Source organism: Sinocyclocheilus rhinocerous, unplaced genomic scaffold, assembly GCF_001515625.1.
Source record: "Sinocyclocheilus rhinocerous isolate Xijiao unplaced genomic scaffold, SAMN03320098_v1.1 scaffold381, whole genome shotgun sequence".
Lineage (NCBI taxonomy): Eukaryota > Metazoa > Chordata > Actinopteri > Cypriniformes > Cyprinidae > Sinocyclocheilus > Sinocyclocheilus rhinocerous.
The window spans coordinates 95466-116795 of record NW_015640044.1 but is presented as its reverse complement, the minus strand read 5'-3'; the positions used below and the strand labels follow the sequence as shown (position 1 = coordinate 116795).

Here is a 21330-nt window from a genome sequence, read left to right as displayed (position 1 = left end):
CGCGAAACTCTGTGTATATCTTTGCCTTACAGACATTAAAAATATAGCTGTAAAAAAATATAGCTGTATCTATAGAGAGTGAAATGTCTACGTTCAAATTAACCAATTCAAATGGAAAACCAATATTCTCAGATTATGTGATCCATATGAAACATTCATACAGGCGCATCCACTATTGTGGAGATGACGAGTCAGTGTCGCCGACTTCATCGCCTGAGCCGAAAACAAAAAAAACACTAGTTTATCAATTTATTAAAATGTTAATGCTGTCTCCTTACTGTTTTTCCCTGACACATTCATAATCATAGCTTCTGCCGGTGCGCTGTGGCAAGCTTTATGCGTGTGCTTGAGCGCTTATTAGGCTATGTAGGCAATTAAAGGCTCATTATAATGATTTAAATGGTTTATTAATAAACGTGCGATTAGTCGACTAATGCTTAAAATGAACGACTACTAGTCGACCAGAAAAATCCTTAGTCGAGGTCAGCCCTAGAAAATACTTTTTTACTTTAGTGAATGATTTGTGAACTAATACATTTTGACATTTGCATCGCATAATCAGCTCCATATGTAGGCCTATGGCTTTTCTGATGTAGTAAACTTGCTTGGTAGCTCACCTGGTCACTCACTAGATATTTCAACATGCAAGAGGCAACATAGAACACAGAAACATTGCCGCAGGCAAGTTTTTAATAATGAGCATGGGTTGTAAAAAAAAAAAAAATCACAATTTGCACACAAAAAATAAAATAAAATAGTGTTTCCATCACCATTTCCAGGGAAACTGGCCCAAAATAGAACAAGAAATTGAGGTTTAACCATTAGGGAAGCTACTGTGTCTCTTTTTTCAAGTGTATTCTTAACAAATAAAACATTTATCCACCTCAAGCAAGCGGACATGTTTTTTTTGTGCATTTTGAAAATGTAATTCACATCTTGGTGTTTCCATCCAGCATATTCCAAATGTGCATTAAAAAAATATGAGGATGGAAATCACAATCTGAATAAAAACTGACAAGTCCCACACTTTGAAAGTGCGCTGTTATGAGGCAATCTCAAGTTGTTCTGTTGTTGTGCATTTCCAGAGACATCCTGTGATCTTTTTGTAGCGTTCAAGTGAAAAAATACCAGAGGACGGCAGTGAAGCGTGGCGCCAAGTGTCAGCACTAGCACTGCTGCTACCTAGCATGTGTTGCACGTTGGGCAAGTCCGTGGACACACATAGCAGGATAAGTGGCTGCCCTCAAGAGAACTCCAGGCATCTTACCCAGCCAAGGCACACAAAAGAGCACAGCAATCCACTGGTAACACAACAAAGCACAGCACTATAGTTAGAAAAAAACCCTGCTAGTGTTTTTGTATATGATTTGGGGAGTTTTAGGACTGTGACCAAATACAGTGGACTATAACTGCATTCTACTTGAGTAATGGAATAGGCCCAAAAAATGAAACTTGTGCCCCTTGAGCCAAATAGATTTTAAAAGCAACTTTGAAAAAACTCCATATTTCCCCAAGGAACAAAAAGTCAAACTGCTTTTTCATTGCAAGGAAAATGCATGGTGATCACTAGCGAGTAAAAAATATATATTTTTAGGTTGAATCCAGTCTGAATCTCGCAAAGACAACCAGGACTATGATCAGAGTCCATTCAAAAACATATGTGGTTAACAAAAAAACTATATATATATTTTTTTTTTTAGACAAAATGTATGCAGGTATATGTATAAAATATCTAAAAGTGTATAAAATGTATAAAACCCTGTGTCACACTGAAGGAAGGGAATGTGTCTTTTTAGGTGAACACACCAGGACAAAAGGAGAACTGAAAACAAAACTCTTGATTCTGAATATCCATCTCCTTTATGAGATAACTAACAGTTTTTATATATATGTTGTTGTGAAGATTGAGCAAGGGCAGTACGTGCAATTGCTACAAATCAATCTTCATAGTAAGAAAAACTGCCTGACTCTATATATTACAAGCATCATGCAATTGATTGAAATAGCGCTTGGAAACACTTTTCATTAGGGAGCCATTCAGAGAAAGCATGGCGCCTTCTCAGTGCAACAAATGAGATCAAAGCCAAGTCAAAAATAGGGACAGAGCCGATGGTAGACCAAAACTTTTACGATTTTCCTCACATTAAGTCCTGGAGATCAAGATGTTGACTTGGGTTTTATGGACAGACCTTGAAGACACAAGTAATGGGTCTCTGGCATACATGCCTGGCTAACACATCTGAGAATGCCCTAACTCTTTGAACCTCGACGAAAGGGAAGAAAGCACAAATACTTGGAAGACAAGCAGGATGGATCGTGAGGATGGAGGTGCAGGTTTTGGAACAAGATCAGTTCCTTTAGAACACAGTGAGGGGTTTCTAACAATGGACACATTCACGGTAAGTCGGCCCGCTGTAGCAGGATTTCGCACATAACTCAGCCTTGCCATCTCTTTGTGGGGCGCATAGCAAGTCTATAGTGACAAAAGCCTTTACCCCTTTCTGCCCCCTGGGACCCCTCATCTCTGGCACCCACATCCCTATTTAAATAATCTGAATGGAGGCAACAAAAAGTGACCTGGTCCACCACATTTGACTAATTTGGAGGATGCGCTCTTTAAAAAGATAAGAACAGGGCACTTGTAGCAATGATGGTAATGGATATGCCATGACATCTCGTAGACACTGCAGGGTCTTATTAAAAAGGCAATGCAAATCACAAGGTTAGAGTTTTGGCCTTTTAAAATGTGTTCCCCTAGCAGAATGAGCATTTAACTTTGACAGTTGTCTTCTTTACAAACATTTATTGTGATCCTAATAGGTATAAATGATGCATCCACTTAAATTTGAATGGAATTGTCAAATAGATGTGTGTGTATATTTTTCATATAATGTAAATCTAACTGATATTTGCATTTTATTATTTAATTGTATTTATATATAGTTATCGTGTATTATACTATATACACACACACACATAAAAATACACACACACAGAATAAAAGAGAATAAAAAAATTACATTCATGTACATATCGCCACATGGGACAGAACTAGTTATTTAAACTTTTTTTTTCATGCTGTGATTCACTGTTTTGCTCTCTGATCCATGTTGGAGTTCACTTTTTTTTTTAGGAGAACAATACATTTTAAGTTAAGTGCTTGTTCAAGTTACAACACACCTCATCAGAATAACAAAACTGATACAAAACAATGTGCTGACCTGGACCTAACCCCGAAAAGCAAAGGATGTGAAAAGAAACTGTTGTCTTACAACCTCTTTTACCTCCTCTGCCTGGAGGCACCAGTCTTGTATTGCACACATCTAAAGTGCCATCCCATGTTCATCACAAAACATCTCAACAGAAAGAATGGACTCGTAAAGTAATAAATAGTGATATGCTACACTACACTTTCTCCACGTGGGACACTCAACAGGTGTTTTTCAGTGATCCTCTACACAACCATCACACAGGCTGAAGTAGAGGGATGGTGGAAGTTCTGATGTGTCTACCTTTCCCATTGTTCAGTTGGAAAACAACACTGGTTACCAAGCATTGTCTTGTCTTTCTTTAGCGGGGGTCAAAAGAGGAGGCTTTTATAGCTTAACTTGAACGCCTCTGGTGCTCATTAATATGGCTTTGTCATGGCATGACTCTAGGGCAGGGAGTGGAACGTGTCTGGTTGTTAAACCTTGACTAAGCCTCTGATTGACCATGACTCTCATCATGCCATGGTGGTATTTCTGATGTCAAAATGGTTATTCAAAAAGAAATAGCACATAAAAAGAGACAGTACAGTGGTTAAGGATCTGGGGTGATTATCTATTTCATTCCATTGGTGTACATGACTACTCTTCAGTGTGACTTCAGGACCCTATAATACAAAATCTAAATCACTAACAGGGCAAGAGAACTCATGGCTGATAGAATTACGTCAACTCATAAAGCAAGTGAATGCTGCATGATTTAGTATTAGACTAGTCAGTACTTACAGTAAGTACTAGGGCTGCACGATTATGACAAAAAAAATCATAATTGTCGATTATTCCCTTGAAATTGTAATTGCGATTATTAATTACAATTATCACAATTTACATTGAATGATGTTTATACCATTGTTTGATGCAACTGCATGCCGTATTTTTATATGAAAATAAACAAGCTGAAAACACTCTAACTGAAAAACCTTTAGTGCTTTTCTATAGTATTAAGCCTCAAATGTCAACTATACATCGAATTGGTTTCTTCTTTAAATTACAAAAAAGTCAAAATATGAATGTATTATAATGTTATACTAAAACTAAAACTAAAACAATGGAAAAACCCTTAAGATAACATGTAGAAAGGAAAAACGCATCTTAAGCGTGCAGAATAACATGAGTGGACTTTGAACGATTAATTGCCGCTTTGAACGATTACGTAATTGTGGCATCCATAATTGTAATCGCGATTAGAAATTCGATTAATTGTGCAGCCCTAGTAAGTACTCTTTCCTCCTGGTGGATTTAGGTTAAGTCTACATATTTAGCACTGCAGTGGATAATTATCTGTCTGTTAAAGTATTACTATCTCTCTAAACAAGTGTCAGTCAATGCGGTAAAACACTTATATTCCAGAGGGAGTCTGCTCAATAAAACATGCCCCTCGACAGCTTACACCTGTCCACCTCCTGACCCATTCTGGAATAAATGGAAAAACAGCAACACGTCCCTCTCAAAGGTCAATCTTCTATTCCCCCACCCCCCACCCCTTCTGTCTATCAACAAAAACGCATTTTAATACTAGGTGTAAGCAGGGCCTTTGTAATCCTCACACACAAATGGAAGATGACGTAGGGGGTGGGTGAAAGCTCTGCTCACTCATTATCACTCCCTTTCCATGCAACAGTAGTAAAGAAAAATTGGGTACCAAATGTTAAATCTTACCTCTGGGGGGACAAAAAGAGCAGGCTTTTGTTTATGGCTTATCTTGAGTACCTCTGGTGCTCATTAATTTGGCTTTGTTATGGTATGACTTGAGGGCAGGGAGTGGAATGTCTGTCAGGTTCTTAAACCCAATTTAGGTTCTGAACTACTGCTTGACCATGAAGGAGGAGTATTTCTTATGTAAACCCAGAAAAAGAGACACTAAATAAGACATTTTGAGGTCAAGTTAAATTCAAATTGAAATTAGGCATATCAGTGTTTCCAGCACCATTTTGCACCATAGCTGCTTCATCTACAGCGCCACAGCAGTGTAAAACATCATAATTACCTAAGTTGTGAATGAACTGCATTAAAATGTTCACCACAAAAGTAAGTTTTCTTAAGTAAGTCTCTTTTGCTCACCTTGCATTCATTTGACCAAAAATACAGTAAAAACAGTAATTGTGAAGACTTATTACAAATTAAAATAACTTTTTTAACTATTAACTATATATAATAACTATTTTAATATATTTTGTAAATATAATTTATTCCTATAATGGCAAAGCTGAATTTTTTAGCACCCATTACTCCAGTCTTCAGTGTCACAATAAAATCATTAATATGCTGATCTGGTGCTCAAGAAACATTTCTTATTGTTATCTACTGTATGTTACAAACAGTTGGGCTGCTTAATATTTTGTGGAAAATTGTGATACACATAATAAAGTTCTTTATACATAAATTGAAATCTTCTATAACTTTATAACTGTCTTTATTGACATTTAGTGGCCTTGCTGGATAAAAGTATTAAATTCTTAAAAAAAAAAAAAAACTTATATATGCATGACATGACTCATTGAGCTGCTCCATGAAAGTATTTGAAAGGAATGACACACCTGCATCACACCTGGATCCAGCTTATCAAAGTAAATGTGTTGTCAAACTCTTCCCAATGAGAAAAGAGCTCAGAGTATTTATTCACGTCTCTGTCAGAGGCCCCTCACGCTCAAGCCTTGTTCTCCACCAATTACTGCAGAGAAAGCTTGAATGCTTTCACTGCATTGATCATTTCAGCAACATTTTACTTCAAACACCCCTTCAGCACAGAGCAAACGAGTATATCAAAGTGAAAATCTGAGTCTAGCAAGGTTTTGATTTTTTGGTCCCCGTCCATAACCCCTAAAATACGATTTGAAATACTCTATGAAGCCCTTCAGCAAGTGAAATAACTGAAAAGCAAATCTTCTATAGATGAATTACATTTCCCATAACATTCTCAGACCTTTGTACCACGTCGATCTCGCAAATGGTAATTTTCACCCACACGCCTGTGAAATGACAAAACAGTCAAAGCTAATGACAGATCAGCACTTGCCTCTGAAAATACCTTGAAGGATTGCCCTCCCCTTCCGTACCTCTCTTTTTTTCATAATCTTTCCACTGCAAATTACAGTTTTCCCCATTAAGACTCACAGCAGACTCTATCCAGGTGTTTTGCACCACTAACAATAACTGTCATGACACCTGAACAGAGAGCGGCTAAGTGTAGCATTCGTTTGATGTTAAAACGGATGACAGGAGAGAAAAAGAGGTAAAGACAGGTGGTGAGACAAAGACAGCCATGGGTTAACCACAGGGAACGCAAAGAAATTGAGCACTAGCAGTCTCACAGCGCTGTCTACCTGCAAATCATCCCGTAGCACAGAGACTGGCCATTAGCCAGCCCTCGACCGGAGAGTAAAGAGAGGCGACACAAAGAACAAGAGCATTCCTTTCAACACAGAGCCATCAGGAGAGCGCTGTGCCACAGAGAAAGAGAATATCAAAGGATAGAGAATGATTCTTGCATGACTATTTGAGTGAGTTGCCTGAACTACTAGACAACTCATCAGCCTTAACAAAATCTTTTATGATTATGATTACATAAGGAACCTTGACAAAAAAAAGTCACAATTTTTCAAAGGAGACATGTTCGAGACACTTGTTAGTAGAAAAAATTCAGCAGTTGAAAAAACTTGAGGCAACCAGCTTGAGGACTTTTTTTTGAGTATGCGACTTTTGGAAAAAAAACTGTTGTATCAGGTCTTATCAGTCTCTTAAAGGTCTTATAACATAGAAATAAACTCAAAAATAATGTTTTTATTTGTGGGTCCAAGTTCAATAAGCTTGCATTTTAAGTTGAGCATTAGCATAACATAATAGTGATGCATAACTTTCTTAGGCTACGTCTACATTAATCTGGATACAATTGAAAATGCCGTTTTCGTTTCAAAAAGCTCGCTGTCCACACTAGTGCTTTTTCATCCACACTAAAACTTTGGAAAATGCTAAATTCACCTTACTGCGTATTTGTAAAACTCCATAAAAGCTGACTGAGATGATACAAACATTATAAAGTTCTCAAGCTATTCTTCTTGCAGTATCATTTTATTTAGCAAAATATCTCACTATTCACTGATGCGTCCAGGTCGCACTCAATCGCCATTATATGTTTGCTGTAAATTGCAAATGCCCTCATGTTTTGCCACAGGACAGCGATTGCAAGTAAATTTCTGTCATCTTTGCAGGATTTTGATAAGAAGAGTGTACAAAGAAACATAACTTTAAAAACAGTGTGAAAGCGAATAGCACATAACAGGCACAATACTGATATAAACAGGTATCTATCGGTACAATATGCGTCACATGACTAAACATGCATCTTCATTTTTGAATGCCTCCGTTTTCACAGTCCATATTACAATGCAAAAACGCCGTTTTTAAATGTGTCTAATTCATGTCTTCAAAAAGCTCAATTTTTGCAGAACAAAAACGCTGTCTCAGTGTGGACAGAAGACCAAAACACAGAGAACAAAAATGAATTCATAAATGTATGCAGATTAGCATACAGATTGCCTTTGTAGAGGGTTGAACAATAATGTACATTATGTGGAAAATAATGTGTTTTTTGAACCTTAAACTGCATAAACACATTGCATTACACCAAATACACAAAATAATGTTCTTTTTAGCAACGTCATATGACCCCTTTAAATTGTGTATTGCTTTGTTAAGCAAACTGAAATGTTTATACAGGGTTACTTTTTTATAGGGCTGAACGATTAATCAAAAATCAAACCGAAATCGCAATTTAGCTTGATGTGATTATTGAATCGCAAAGGTTGCGATTTTTAATGAAATACATATATGCACAGCATCAGTAGCAAATGCTGTTCATCTCTGCAAGCACTGTGAGTGTGAGTCGCTTATAACATGCTGTGCATCTGAAAAAGGAAAATGCGCCAAACATCCTCCCAAACTCAATGAGAAGCGTTTATAAACCACTTTGTTAATGAACATTTAATAACATATTACTCCACATCATTCGAGTGTTTGAAATAACTTCATTTTCTGATCTGATGTGGCTTCTTATCACAGAATGAGGCAGAAAATATATTCTATGTGATAAAGGATATGTCGATTAGCAATGGATTATAGATTTACTTTATTATTATGAAAATAATAAGATGAACGCGGGATGGCTTGAAGAACACAGATAAACCAAATATTGTCGGCAATGTATGTTTATTGTCCTCTAGTTTCATCAGTTATTATTTTGTCTTCTGGGAAACCTGTAAGCATTTATGTAGCAAATTAAAAAAAATATGATCTTTATACAAAATAAGAAAAATTTACACATCATGCATTGTGTTTCATTCTTGATCATTGTTCTCATCTCTCAGTCATTGTTGGAAAGGGTTTGAATACGCAAAAGATGCTGGAAAACGGTTTCTTTACTATCCCACAATAATTTTTTAAATGTTAAGTAATAACATCCCTTTGGCCAACTTAAAAAAAAAGTAGCTTAAAATAAAGTTGAGTTAAATATCAACTTTTATTAACAAATATGAGAAACAAAATACCTGTGTGCCACAGATTAAAAAAAAATTTTTTTTTTTTTTCCTCACAGAATTGTCATATGTGCTTGACAATAATTTGGCCAACTAGAAATAGTCACGTTTAACAGACAATAAAAAAAGCTGAGACTTTAGTCTTTGCAACTTTAGGGATCTTATCTATGCGCGAACAGCTTGTAACACTCCAAAGAGAAAGGAAAACTTGAAATCGTATCATATGACCCCTTTAACGACCAATAACGCACTGCTGTTTATGCCTGGCATTAGTGCAATCTGTCTTGGCTGGCCACCTGTGATCGGATCACCTGAGACATTAATACCAGGTGTAAACAATTCCAACCTGTCCATCTTCATCTATCCTACTGGAAGTGTGAAAACTGTGGGGAAAACACAGCCCCAGTGGGTTTGGCTGTTGAACTGAGCTTGCGGGTGAGGGCAGCTTTGAACTGATGAGATTAATGGTTTCTCTAGATCTCTGTGTGTGGAGGGCGGTGAACAATCGGAGGGGCTTGTTTACCTCGCCTGCCTGCCACAAATGTAAGCACACTTTGCTGACTCGGTTCCACATAAGAAAGGAGTTGGAGGCCGTCTGCTATTTCCAGCAGACAAGATAAAGTATGCCTGTGTCCAAAGGGAAGGCATGGGCAGTACGACCCCAAACAGATGCAATTGCTTTCTATTAACACACCCACGGGTTTGTTTGTAGCATCTACACACCACTGAGAAGCAGGGGCTTCAGGGCTTACTGGGCGGCTGGCTGCTAAAAAAGACCCTCTAACTTTAATCCAAGATAGGCACAACTAGTTCAGCTGAGGACAAGCTTTGATCTCCTTTCATTTTTTTAAAGACAGCTTGTGTAGCTGAGCATATCATTTCCTAATCTTTGAAAAGTTTAATGACAAAAGAAAACCGGAGGAATCTTAATATAAAAAGATGGTTATTAAATACTTGCATTCAATTAACTGGTAAGTGAGCCTAAGGCAGTTTACAAAACCACAACAAAGAGAATGAGACCGAATACTTCACTAATGAGTTCAAACCTGTTCCTCTGCTGCAGTACATAGATAGTCACCCTTTACACACTTCCTGTCAAAGTTTGACCCCCACACTAGAGTTGCTTACGAGAAGGTCCATGGTGTAAAGGTCACTAATCTTTAGACACTCACTTAACCACCTACTCCATTGTGTTGATCTGAACCCCCACATCTTTTTAATTCTCATCCAACTCTTACAGAAACACCCTGGGGTCTTTACGATGGGGGAGGTGGTCTAGCAGATAAAATGTGGAAAATTTAAATGTAAAAAAAATAATAATAATTTGTGATATACACTTGTGCTATAGACTACTGTTCTATACAAGTGTATCAAAAGCTACAAAAGTTACAAAAGCTTTCTATTTTTAAAGGGGTCATCAAATGCTACATGCACTTTTACAAGTTGTTTGAACTTAAATGTGTGTTGGCAGTGTGTGTACACAACCACCCTATAATGACAAAAATCCCCCCAGTGTTTTTTTTTTAATCTACTAAAATCTTTACCCCTTTCTCAAATCGAGCCGATCTCAGATGCCTGTCTGTGTGACGTCACAAAAACAGGCCCCTCCCACGATAGTTTGATTGACAGTGGCGTTTCAGCACAGACTGGACTGGTGTCTTACCTTAGACCCGCCCTGAGTGAGCTGTCATCAGTCCGCCATTGTTTCACGGCCGGAGCAGATGTAGACAAGAATTACTCTTAAGCGATTGAGGTGTTCTGTTGTTGGATGTAATAATGAACATAGCAGTCGTCATTTACTCCCGACATCTAAGCTGCTGAAGAGGCGGTGGATTATATTTGTTTTTGAATGGAATGCGCCCCTGATCTACCTAAATGCGTCTACGTTCGCGTGAATCATTTGTGATCCAGTTTCACCTACAGAAGACGTGAGTATAAGGTTTTTTAATGAATCTTTGCAAATCGCCTTTCCTAATAATGTGCTAATTAGCAAGTTTCACGATGAATGCGGCTAAAGTAAACAGTCTCTCTGAGAGCAGCTCGGAAGAGAGGGGCGGGGCCAGGAGAGCTCATTAACATTTAAAGGAAAATGCTACAAAACGGCTTGCTCTGAAAAGAGCTGTTTTTGACGGTAAAAAAACACTACCATTGAGAAATTTTAACCAAACTATGTTACAGACTTTTCATTAAGACCCTAAAGAATCATATCAACTTGTGGAAAATGGGCATCCGATGACCCCTTTAAATAAATGCTGTTCTTTTGAACATTCTATTTATCAAAGAATCGAGAAAAAGTATCACAGATTCCATAAAAAAATAGAAAACAGTTACTTAAATTGTAATTCTTCACAATAATTCTGTTTTACTACTGTATATTGTTATTCAAATAAATGCCTGGGTGAGCATAAGGGAACTTCTGAATGGCAGCGCACGTTAATCATTGAGAAACACAAGACAAACAAAGTTTCTTGCATCCAATTTCAGAAATGTGCATTATGAATAGCTTCTTAAAAAAGGAACATATAGCCCACACAAAGCTAACACAAAAGACAAACAAAAAACCATAGACAATGGACCCTCTTAAAATGCTTCAGATGCTCAAGAAACATCACAGGTTAGTGCAACCAATTCAAAAGCTCTGAAGAATTTAATTTCTCAGTTTCAAGTATCAGCTGTACTTCTTAAACGCTACTAAACCACCTTTCCAGATTAGCACTGAAAAACATTATTACACAGTATTTACACAATACAACACATAATACATATACACAATTATGCATCCGCTCAATGTTTTTACCAAAACACACTAAAAAGTTCATTTGAACGACACTAAACTGTGTAAATGATTGGCTCGGAGATGTTTTATCTTTTGATTGCAGTGCATATGTTAGCAGTGATTTGGGATGTCTTTAATTTAAAGAAGAGTCCTGCTATTAAAGTAGTTCAAGTTTGACTATTGAGCATTGCAAGAGTCTGCCATGTGTTTGTTTTCTAATTCCCCACCATTTAAAATGGCACCGGTGATAAGGGGGCATTCATGAGGTGGATTAATATTTCCACAACAGACATCAGAGTTCCCTTTAAACCAGCAAAACATCTCAGGAGTTTCCATTCATCACTTTGAAAAGGAGCTTTGTAATAATATTCCAAGACACAATCAAGATAAGGATCACGCACCTTAATTTGATCACAAATCATGCCTAAATTACTCTCATAAACGTCAGCCTGGATTGAATTGATGCGGATTATAAAAACTACTCATTTTGTTGCATGATCCTGCCAGGGGCTTGCCTCTAGTTAAGTTCATTATCCAACGCTGCTAAAGAACATGGAATTGGAAGATAGTTTCCTTGGCTGAGGCTTGATGTTAGCTCCCTTGTTATCAGTTGGGACTTTCGCCAAGACCTGTAGATTTGATGAAGATCTCGTTTTCCAGCAAAACAAGTGCAAACTCAGTCCCGACGTCTTGTGTGGCAGGACACACCGTGAAGCCTTTGTTTTGCCACTGAACAGGAGAACATGAGCAAGATCCAAAATTAGGCATTTGAGGGGGGAGAAGGCTGGAGCCAGAGACAGGCCCCGTCTGGCTGTCTTTCCTCAGGCTACCATCTTTCCCCACCTCTGTTGCTTCACCTCCGCTTGTCTCCATGGAATTCACAGAGGGACCCATGTTCAAAAACACAACGGAAACAATAGCAAAGGTGAAGTCACAGATGTGCAGATAACCACAAGGAGATGCTGAATCTCTGACGTGACACTTTCAGCAAAGATTCTCATCTTAATATTAAAGACTTTACGAGCAATTCAACTTTAGGTTGACCTTTGAAACGAGGCCTGTCAGTTCATCCTGCACAACAGTAGTCTTCCATTCCCGAAAGCTCCAGTCTGTGGTGGATCAGCAGGGGATGAAACTGTAGTGCATGAAGTGTTGAATCCTAAATGTCAGAATGAATCATGTCTGAACATGAATTATTCTGACTGCCAGTGATTTGACTTCTGCCAGTAGATGCACTTAAGGGAGAGCGACAGGTAGCCGAACTCAGGAGTTATCTTCTAGTGTTCATTTCTCACGACATCTTATACAACACTGAACCCCTAGTTAGAGTAAAATTATAATCTGAGGAAAACCAAGTCAAATATGGAACCCTTATAAACATTTGCTTATTCGACCCAGCAAAACATCTATCTATCTATCTATGCATCCATCCTTCTTTCTCCCTACCCTATAAATATTTAAACATTGATTAAACATTTAATAAACTTTAATTTTCTACTTAAAAATTAGCTTGAATCAATTCTTCCTCCTTACATTCAAAACAATTGAAATTCTTCAAGTTTTCTACCTCAATTGAAATTCAACTTAAATCCAGGAAAAGACATTCTCAGTTCAATTCTGAATGGTGCTCAGCTTTCACCTCTCCTACCTGGCAAATCTTAAAGGGATAGTACATCCAAAAATGAGCATTCTGTCAACATTTACTCACCCTCACCTGTATGAAGAATGTCTCAGAGTTTTGTCCATACAATAAAAGTCAATGGGCACCAAAACCGTTTGGTTCCCAACATTCTTAAAAAATATCTTCTTTTATGTTCAGGTTCAGAACAGCATGAAGGTGAGTAAATGATGACAGATTTTTAATTTTTGGGCGAACCATCCCTTTAAATCAGTGCTTCTCAACTGGTTTGGCCATGGGACCCACATTTTCCCATGGTCATCAAACCGCAACCCACTTTATGATATATAGGGTACAACGGGGCTAAAGGCGCCCCGGGGTAAAACAGTTCACCACCACATTAATAACATAAACATTAGACAAAAGCTAGTTGTTCCTGTGAGGTTATGTTTAAGAATGCACACCATTTAAAACTAGCAATCTGTCCACAGCGTTAGACAAGATGCAAACACGCTTCAACTTAGAGCTGTAAGATAATCACTCGGAATGAACTGAGGAACAAAAGGCGATGACCTCCAGACAAACAACTCAGAAATGGTCAAGCCAGAACTAGCTGTTTGCGGAGGTTTCAGACAGTTCAGCCTGTTTGGAATGTTTGTCTATCAGTCAAGCAGGGTATTTGCTTTTAAGCAAGTATCTGTGTGCACGCTTGAAGAGCCATTCAAAATCGGTTCTCAGTTTAAGCATCCAGGAAATCCTGGATCCAGGAATTTAAAGACTGCTAAACCACTTTTCAAACATCCCTGCATGCTCTTTACCCAATTGATTTGTCATATTGCCGTTTAGCTCAATCAGTGGGGCAAAATCGTATGTGTTCAGTGGGCCAGAAAGGGGTCAAAGCCAATTTGGTGCCTAAAGGACTGCAGGATTACACATTAAAGTGTGAAGTAACTTACACCAGGAAAGCATAAGGAATACCTCATTCATTAACAGAGCATGAATAGACAGGCTCTGCTCACCACAAACGATAACTGTAGAAATAAAATCCAACAGTAAATAAAAAGGTTTGTGACTACTAGCAACAGAGAATATCAGTTCTATGAAGTGTTTCATGCATGTTTCCATGTACAAATCTGCAGGATTAGGGTTCAACTTCAGTTACAGGTGCATTGAGAAATTATAAAACAGGCCAAGTATTAAATGACCAGCTGTAAAAGTAAAGATGGTCTGTGAACATTAGAAAAACAACCTAATGAGGTTTAAAATGGGGAGGACCCCCATGCGCCTTGAGGTCATGAAGCCCAGGGCTTTATCCTCTGAAGATCATGACTATCGTACTGAAAGACATTGTGGGTGGCATGAAAGCACCAGAATGAACATCAATTACTAGCGACGCTCACCCTACTAACTAATCCATCTTAATTGTAGTAATACTGTATTCCTTCCACACATTATTACATTTATTTGGAGGTTAACTGACAAAATAAAATCCCTAAACAAGATAACTAAGGCAAATATTCAAATATTTTTAACCATCTATCTTGCAGAGACTGTAGTTAATTACCAAATTGTTCAATGTTAAAATTTATTTCCCTCCCATTACTTTCTATTTGCTCTCCAGATAAATTGTAGCTATGTTAAATATTTTCTTTTAAACCCAATCAAACAAGCAAAATTTGTGCCATTTCTCTGTTCAGTCGATTCTATTCTTGAGTTGCCCTACATTTCGATTGCTTAGAGGCAGACTACTTGCAATGCAAGGAATTTGAGCCCCAGGGCACGAGTGATATGTTTAGATGTGGTGTTGTACCTTATTTCAGAATGTGCTGCTGAATGGAAAGGGTGAGCGCTATTGCACTGGCTCTCATTAATCATTATACAGTATTCATTGCAAGGCCTCTTCACAGCAGAAACGCACAAACTGCTGTTGTCTACTAGTGTCTGCTAAGACGAAATTAACACTCTTGAGAAGTCCCCGCATCTGTCATATCATCTACTGTTTTAGTTCAGTTGTATTCAACACTCTGTTTTCAAAACGCTGAAGGCTGAAGTAGTAGAGTCATAAATAATGATAGAAAAACTTTAGACCACCTGCCAAATAACTCTCCACAGGCTCTTCAAATTACATTTACATGTTCAACCTAATGTCACACAACAATAATTACATAAACATGTTCAACTTCATGTCACTGTTACACACAACAAATGGTTAGTTTCTGCCACCATAACAATATTTGGGCCCAATAAAGTTTTATGTTATTAAAAAAAAGTCTCTTGTGCTCACCAAGGCTGCATTTATTTTTTATCAAAAATACAGATAAAACTGTAATTTTGTGAAATATTATTACAACATGAAAATAACAGTTTTCTGTTTGAATATATTTTAAAATGTAATTTATTCCTGTGTTAGCAACGCTTAATTTTTTATCAGTCATTACTCCAGTGTTTAGTGTCACATGATTCTTCAGAAATCATCCTAATATGCTGACTTGGTTCTCAAGAAGCATTTCTTATTATTATCAAAGTTGTAAAAAGTTGTGCTACTTAACATTCTTGTGGAAACCGTGCTAAAAAAAATTCAGGATTCAAAGGAACAGCACTGATTTGTAATAGAAATCTTTTGTAACATTATACATGTCTTTCCAGTAACTTTTGATAAATTTAAAGCAACCTTGCTGAATAAATGTAATTCTTCCGAACAAAAGTTATACTGACCCCATACTTTTAAACGGTAATGTGTACCTTCACTTTCCTTCATTGTCATCAAACAAAGGGTTAAAAAGTTAACACAAAACACATAATTAGCAATCTGAAGAAAGCTGTATTACAGAATTAAATCTCTTATGAATATTTCTGTATCACTTCCTATGAAGCCCATTTTTATAACACATTACAAGGGTATTCTTAAGGCATTATAATGAATGCATAATGCATTATAAAACTTATAATATGTTGTTTCATCTCATAGATAATTATAACAACAATTATAATACTTCATAAAACTTACTTATTTGTGGTTATAACTTTTATGATTATTTATAACACCCAATAAACACCATGTTAAATCCACTTAATTTATAATGGATTATAAGTCTCATATCTTGACATTATTTAAGATCTTTACAGTATCTTACTATCTTACTGATATTGCAATAAGTATAGTTAAAAATAAATGTGCCATATTACACATTCATCTGATCAGATATCTGATCTTATCTTATAAGAAAAAATATAATTTTTTATTTTTATTATTATTGATGTTGTTATTATTTATAAGTGGTCTTTGTCTGCTTTAAGTAAAAGTAACAAGTTAACAATGGCAAGATATGAGAGTTCTAATACATTATATCTATGGGAAATATAATCCATTGTTAGTTAAGTTGATGCATTGTGTTCATTGTGTATTATAAATCATAATCTTAAAGGCTATAACCACAAATAAGTCAATATTATAATGCATTAAAACTGTTTTATTTTAATTATAATATAAAATAATTATAATTATTTTTAAATAATTACTCATGAGATGATATATTATAACATATTATAAGTTTTTTTATAATACATTATGCATTCATTATAATGCCTTAAGAATACTCTTATAATGTAGTATAAATACGGGCTTCATAGAAAGTCTTACCAATATTTCTAATACACCAAGAAACCAAAACATTTTGTATACCCAGTTTTGACTGGGTTTAACCATTCACTTGTTATCTTAACTAGTGCTTTGATTTTGCTAACAACTTCTGAAAAGAGTTTGGAGTCATAATTACTACTTAAATCCTCTCTTTTTCCATATCAGGACTCTATGGCTCCTTGTCCAGGTGTTTTGGCTGACTTTTCTTTTGAACTCCAAAGAGCCTCTTCCTGACTCCCTCCAGCATGTCTCCACCTGTCCATGACTGTCTTCCCAACCCTCTCCCCCTTTTCCCCACAAAGCCTCTTGAATCCCATGAGGAGCCATGTTATAGGGAACAATGCACACATACCATTCACTTCCATTCCCAGTTCTCAAGGAGTGAAGGAAGAAATCCTGCTGCTGTGTTTACACTACTTTTAATTACTGTCATTACACAATAGCAGCGACAGAGATGTGTCATTACTCTCCATTAAACCACGAAGGAAACCTGTTGTGCACCACAGTTCCATGAAGGTTGTGTTCTACAAGAAAGTGTTTCTGTGCACTTACAATGTCACTATTCCTGCAAGTAATCATGGATGAATTTCAAAATTACACACGTTAACATCCAAACCATTAGTTCTGCAGAAGGAACAACAAAAGGCCAGTCTCATCATTCACAACCACAAAACGCATGGGAATCTGAGAGTTGCCTTGCAATTTGCACTGAGCTGTAGAAGAGACACCTGAATATAAGGTTTCTTTCCATTTCTCAAGATACATAATCTAGACCAGGGGTTCTCAACTCTGGCTGGCCCTCGAGATCCACGTTCCTGCAGAGTTTACCTCCAACCTTGATCAAACTCAACTGCCAGTAACTTTCTAGCAATCCTGAAGACCTTGATTAGTTTGTTCAGGTGTGTTTGATTAGGGTTGGAGCTAAACTCTGCAGGACAGTGGACCTTGAGGGCCAGAGTTGAGAAGAACCCCTGATTCTAGACCATCTCATCCTCTTTACCATTCACAAAGTCAGCACAAGTTCATTATTTATAAGGCACTTCTCCTCAAATACATCTGTAGTGACTGTGAGACCTATTCTGACTGATATCAGGTGAATCCTTTCGATGCCAGTGCTGATAATGGGCCTCTAAATAATTAACAACACAATGTCTTGCATAAATGGGCCAGGATTATTGGTTAAATCCCCAGATCTCAACACAAGTACATTAACCAGATTAAAAGGAAATGAAAATAAGAAGAGGAATGGATACGTACCGCAAACAATGAGCCTTGATGGACACATGCACCTGTGGATGAAGAAAATGAGGTGAACAAGAGTGGAAAAGGATCAATACATCAGCTTTCACTTGCAGGCTAATTGACAAGTTCATGACTAGGCTACTTGTGGACAAATGTCACAGTCATGGCAATCATGTGTTCGGCAATGTCTTGGACATTCATAAATGCCCTTGTTGTTGCCCAATGTGAAAGAACACAAAAGATTGTCACAAGGTTCATTAATGAAATTTAACGGTTGACCCTCAAAGGCTGTAAAGAGAAAAGGATGTCAGCATGTTATAATCTTGCTCGGTTTTAGAGGTTTGACAATAATTTACCATGTTAACACAAATACAAAATGGAAAAATGACTGAAAGACCCTTAACTGTTTAAGTACATTTTTATGCAGCTAAACAGTATTATTTAAAGATAATTTAAAAACCAGACAAACAAATCAGAAAACAAACGCATTTAAGACTATAAAAACTGCATTAGATAGCAAGCAGGTAATCGTGAAAACATGGTCCAGAAACTCTTGTGAAGATGAAGTTAACTGTGTTATGATGTATGATGAAGTTTTACTTCTCAAAGAAAGCATGCTTCCCTCAGGAAATACATATCTTTAGAAACAATGGCAATGATGTTTACTGTCAAACTACTTATAATAATAACCACTAGCTAGTGAGTTATAGCGAATTTATGCAAATGTATCAAGCTGATGTGGGAAGATCAAGATAACAGATAGCTACGGGATGCGGGCGCCGTTTCATAAACAACAGGACTAGTCTGAGACATCATAGTCATACAGTTATTTAATATTATAGGACTCTCTATTGCGCATTGCTTTTTATCTCATATTTCTACGCGTACCTACAAACTGATTTATGCAGATTTGTAAATCTATTTTATTGCAACTAACAGTTGAAAAAAAAAAACATGCGCACTTATCTGCGAGTTGTATCTATATTAGGCAACATATTTACCAATTAATTCAGAAAAATAACGATAAAAGAAACACCAACCTTGTGCTCCGGGCAAGCTAGTGCTGTATCCAATTAAAACGGTTAGAAGGATCCAAACAGGACCCATATTCACTTTAGAAACTGTGTTAATCCAAAATGCTCAGAAATACAATGGCTTTAACTTGAATGTGAATTAGTGCTTATCATCGCTGCTCTCCTGCGGACTCAAATCAATCACCAGCGCCTGAGCTTGAAGTCTAGCTGACGGTCGGTATCGTTACTGGGAAGCATCCAGTCCGACTCCGAGCAGATACAGTCCAGTGCGCTCTCCAGCGAAACTTCCTCAGAGAGAGCGGTTCCCACACGAAAATCCTTCCTCTTAAAAGTACAGGGCCATTGCAAAGACAACTTGAACACGACTAATTACAGAGGAACACGCACTAACAGCCACTGAGAGTACGAGCCGCTCTTTAAAGTGAGTTATTGGAGACACGAGCAGCTGCATTCACGAGTTGAGGAGCCCCTCCTCCCCCTCTACCACTGTGGGAACAAAACCTGTGGCCATCAAAGTTTGGACGGGTATTAGATTTTGAGGTAGTCCTCTGTGAACGCTATGACGAGCCAAACTAACGTTCTTGCGATTTCTTTAGGTTATTGCATTTTTTGTTTAAAAATGCATTCCAAACTTGGAGGAATCATGCAAATTATATTTCTACAACGTTGTGCGTGCACTTCAATTATTATTTAAAAATTATTTAGAGACTACTTAAAACAGTCAAAGGTCAAAGATTCCTGGGTCACGTGCAGCAGCGCAATCCGATCCTTGCTCGGTGCTCATTCAAGGACAAAAACAGAAAAACCTTAAACTTAAATAAATTCAGACCTTTTAAACCATGCTATATTTTCAAATGTTGTTTTAAAAATCTCTTCACATACAGTAAGCATTTCTATAAAATCATGATTGTTCTCTTCCTAAGATACCAATGCTTCTTGTAATTAAATACTTAAATATTTACATACATAGCTATTGTAGCAAACCTGTCTTTGTTCTTCTTTGACCTTAACAAGGATATTTTGAAAAAGACGAAAATGAAGACAAAACGTACTGCATTGCCATACAATCTGAGCTTAAATTAGTTTATAAAAAGTGAGTTTCTACTGCCACCTGCTGTTATAGGTAGGTGATGACAGGGCAAGAAAAAAAGATAGAAAGACAGAAGGCCTCAGCCACACAATGCATTTTCACACTGAAAAACGTATTCTTCTCTTCATTTATCATCTTCTCTAGCTTGTTTCCAAATCTAGTTTTCTAAACCTGGCATTGTATATTATGAATATCGTTGGCTCTTTGATGAACTGGTTTTGTTCTTCTTTTATAAATTGGTTTGGACAAATTGGTTATGCTAAATGCATAACTGTAAATGTAAATAGTGTAGATACAGGGGTAATAGTGTTAAGGCAACATTTGTAACCATATGCAATTAGTTTTTGGCATTCCATACCATCACAAATTGATCTCCATTATGATGCTTAATGTGGGCTGAAATCCTTTGCAACAGGGCATCCTTATTGACCACAATGGGCCATTAACCGTGTTGCTTCCATACCTAAAGCATGCTACTGTATAAACTGACTTCAGAATAAAATCACACAGTTAGACTATTTTATTACAGTCTAAATGTTTTGTACAATGCAAATATATACAAAGCAAAAATGTCATGCCTTTTTCTCTTCCCGTGGTAATAATTCTTCGATTTTAATTTGCAAACCCTCACTTGGCCTACTGCAGACAATTGCTCGCTCAATAAAAGGACCTGGAAGAAAAAGGCAAAGACACAATACATTTTATTCAAGTCAAAGAATATAAAAAGGTACTTCCACCTAACAGCCAATGTTAAATCTGCTTTTAGAGAACATGGACATGCTAATACAGTCGTGGTCAGAATTATTAATCATTTTGATCTTTTATTTTTTTTTTAATCACAAATATCTAACCTTTCATTGAACTAAAACAATTGAAAATGGGGGAAAATCTCATTATGAAATAAATGTTTTTCTCAAATACACGTTGGACACAATTATTGGTACCCCTAGAAATTCTTATGAGTAAAATATCTGTGAAGTATATTCCCATTCATATTTACAATTTTGAGCATACCAGGGTGATTATGAACATGAAATTATCCAGCCATGGCTTCCTGTTTCACAGGAATATAAATAGGAGGGAAAACAAAGGCCAAATGCCCTTACTCATCCATCACAATGAGAAAAAACAAA

At 37.0% G+C, this 21330-nt stretch overlaps 2 protein-coding genes across 3 annotated transcripts in view; both read right to left on the bottom strand.

The window, feature by feature from the left end:
• LOC107752371 (extracellular matrix protein FRAS1-like) overlaps positions 1-19541 on the bottom strand; it is a 131559-nt gene extending 112018 nt beyond the window's left edge. The window contains exons 1-2 of the mRNA XM_016568328.1: positions 19114-19541; positions 18089-18120 (exon numbers count right to left, since the gene is read on the bottom strand). Coding sequence (XP_016423814.1) covers positions 18089-18120; positions 19114-19180 — 99 coding nt within the window. The 5' untranslated portion in view covers positions 19181-19541. The remainder of the gene's footprint in view (positions 1-18088; positions 18121-19113) is intronic.
• A 622-nt stretch (positions 19542-20163) lies between these two features.
• The window catches only part of LOC107752362 (39S ribosomal protein L1, mitochondrial-like), a 17603-nt gene continuing 16436 nt past the window's right edge, over positions 20164-21330 (bottom strand). For both annotated transcript variants that reach the window (XM_016568312.1, XM_016568311.1), the window contains one exon: positions 20164-20867. In XM_016568312.1, coding sequence (XP_016423798.1) covers positions 20770-20867 — 98 coding nt within the window. In that variant the 3' untranslated portion in view covers positions 20164-20769. The remainder of the gene's footprint in view (positions 20868-21330) is intronic.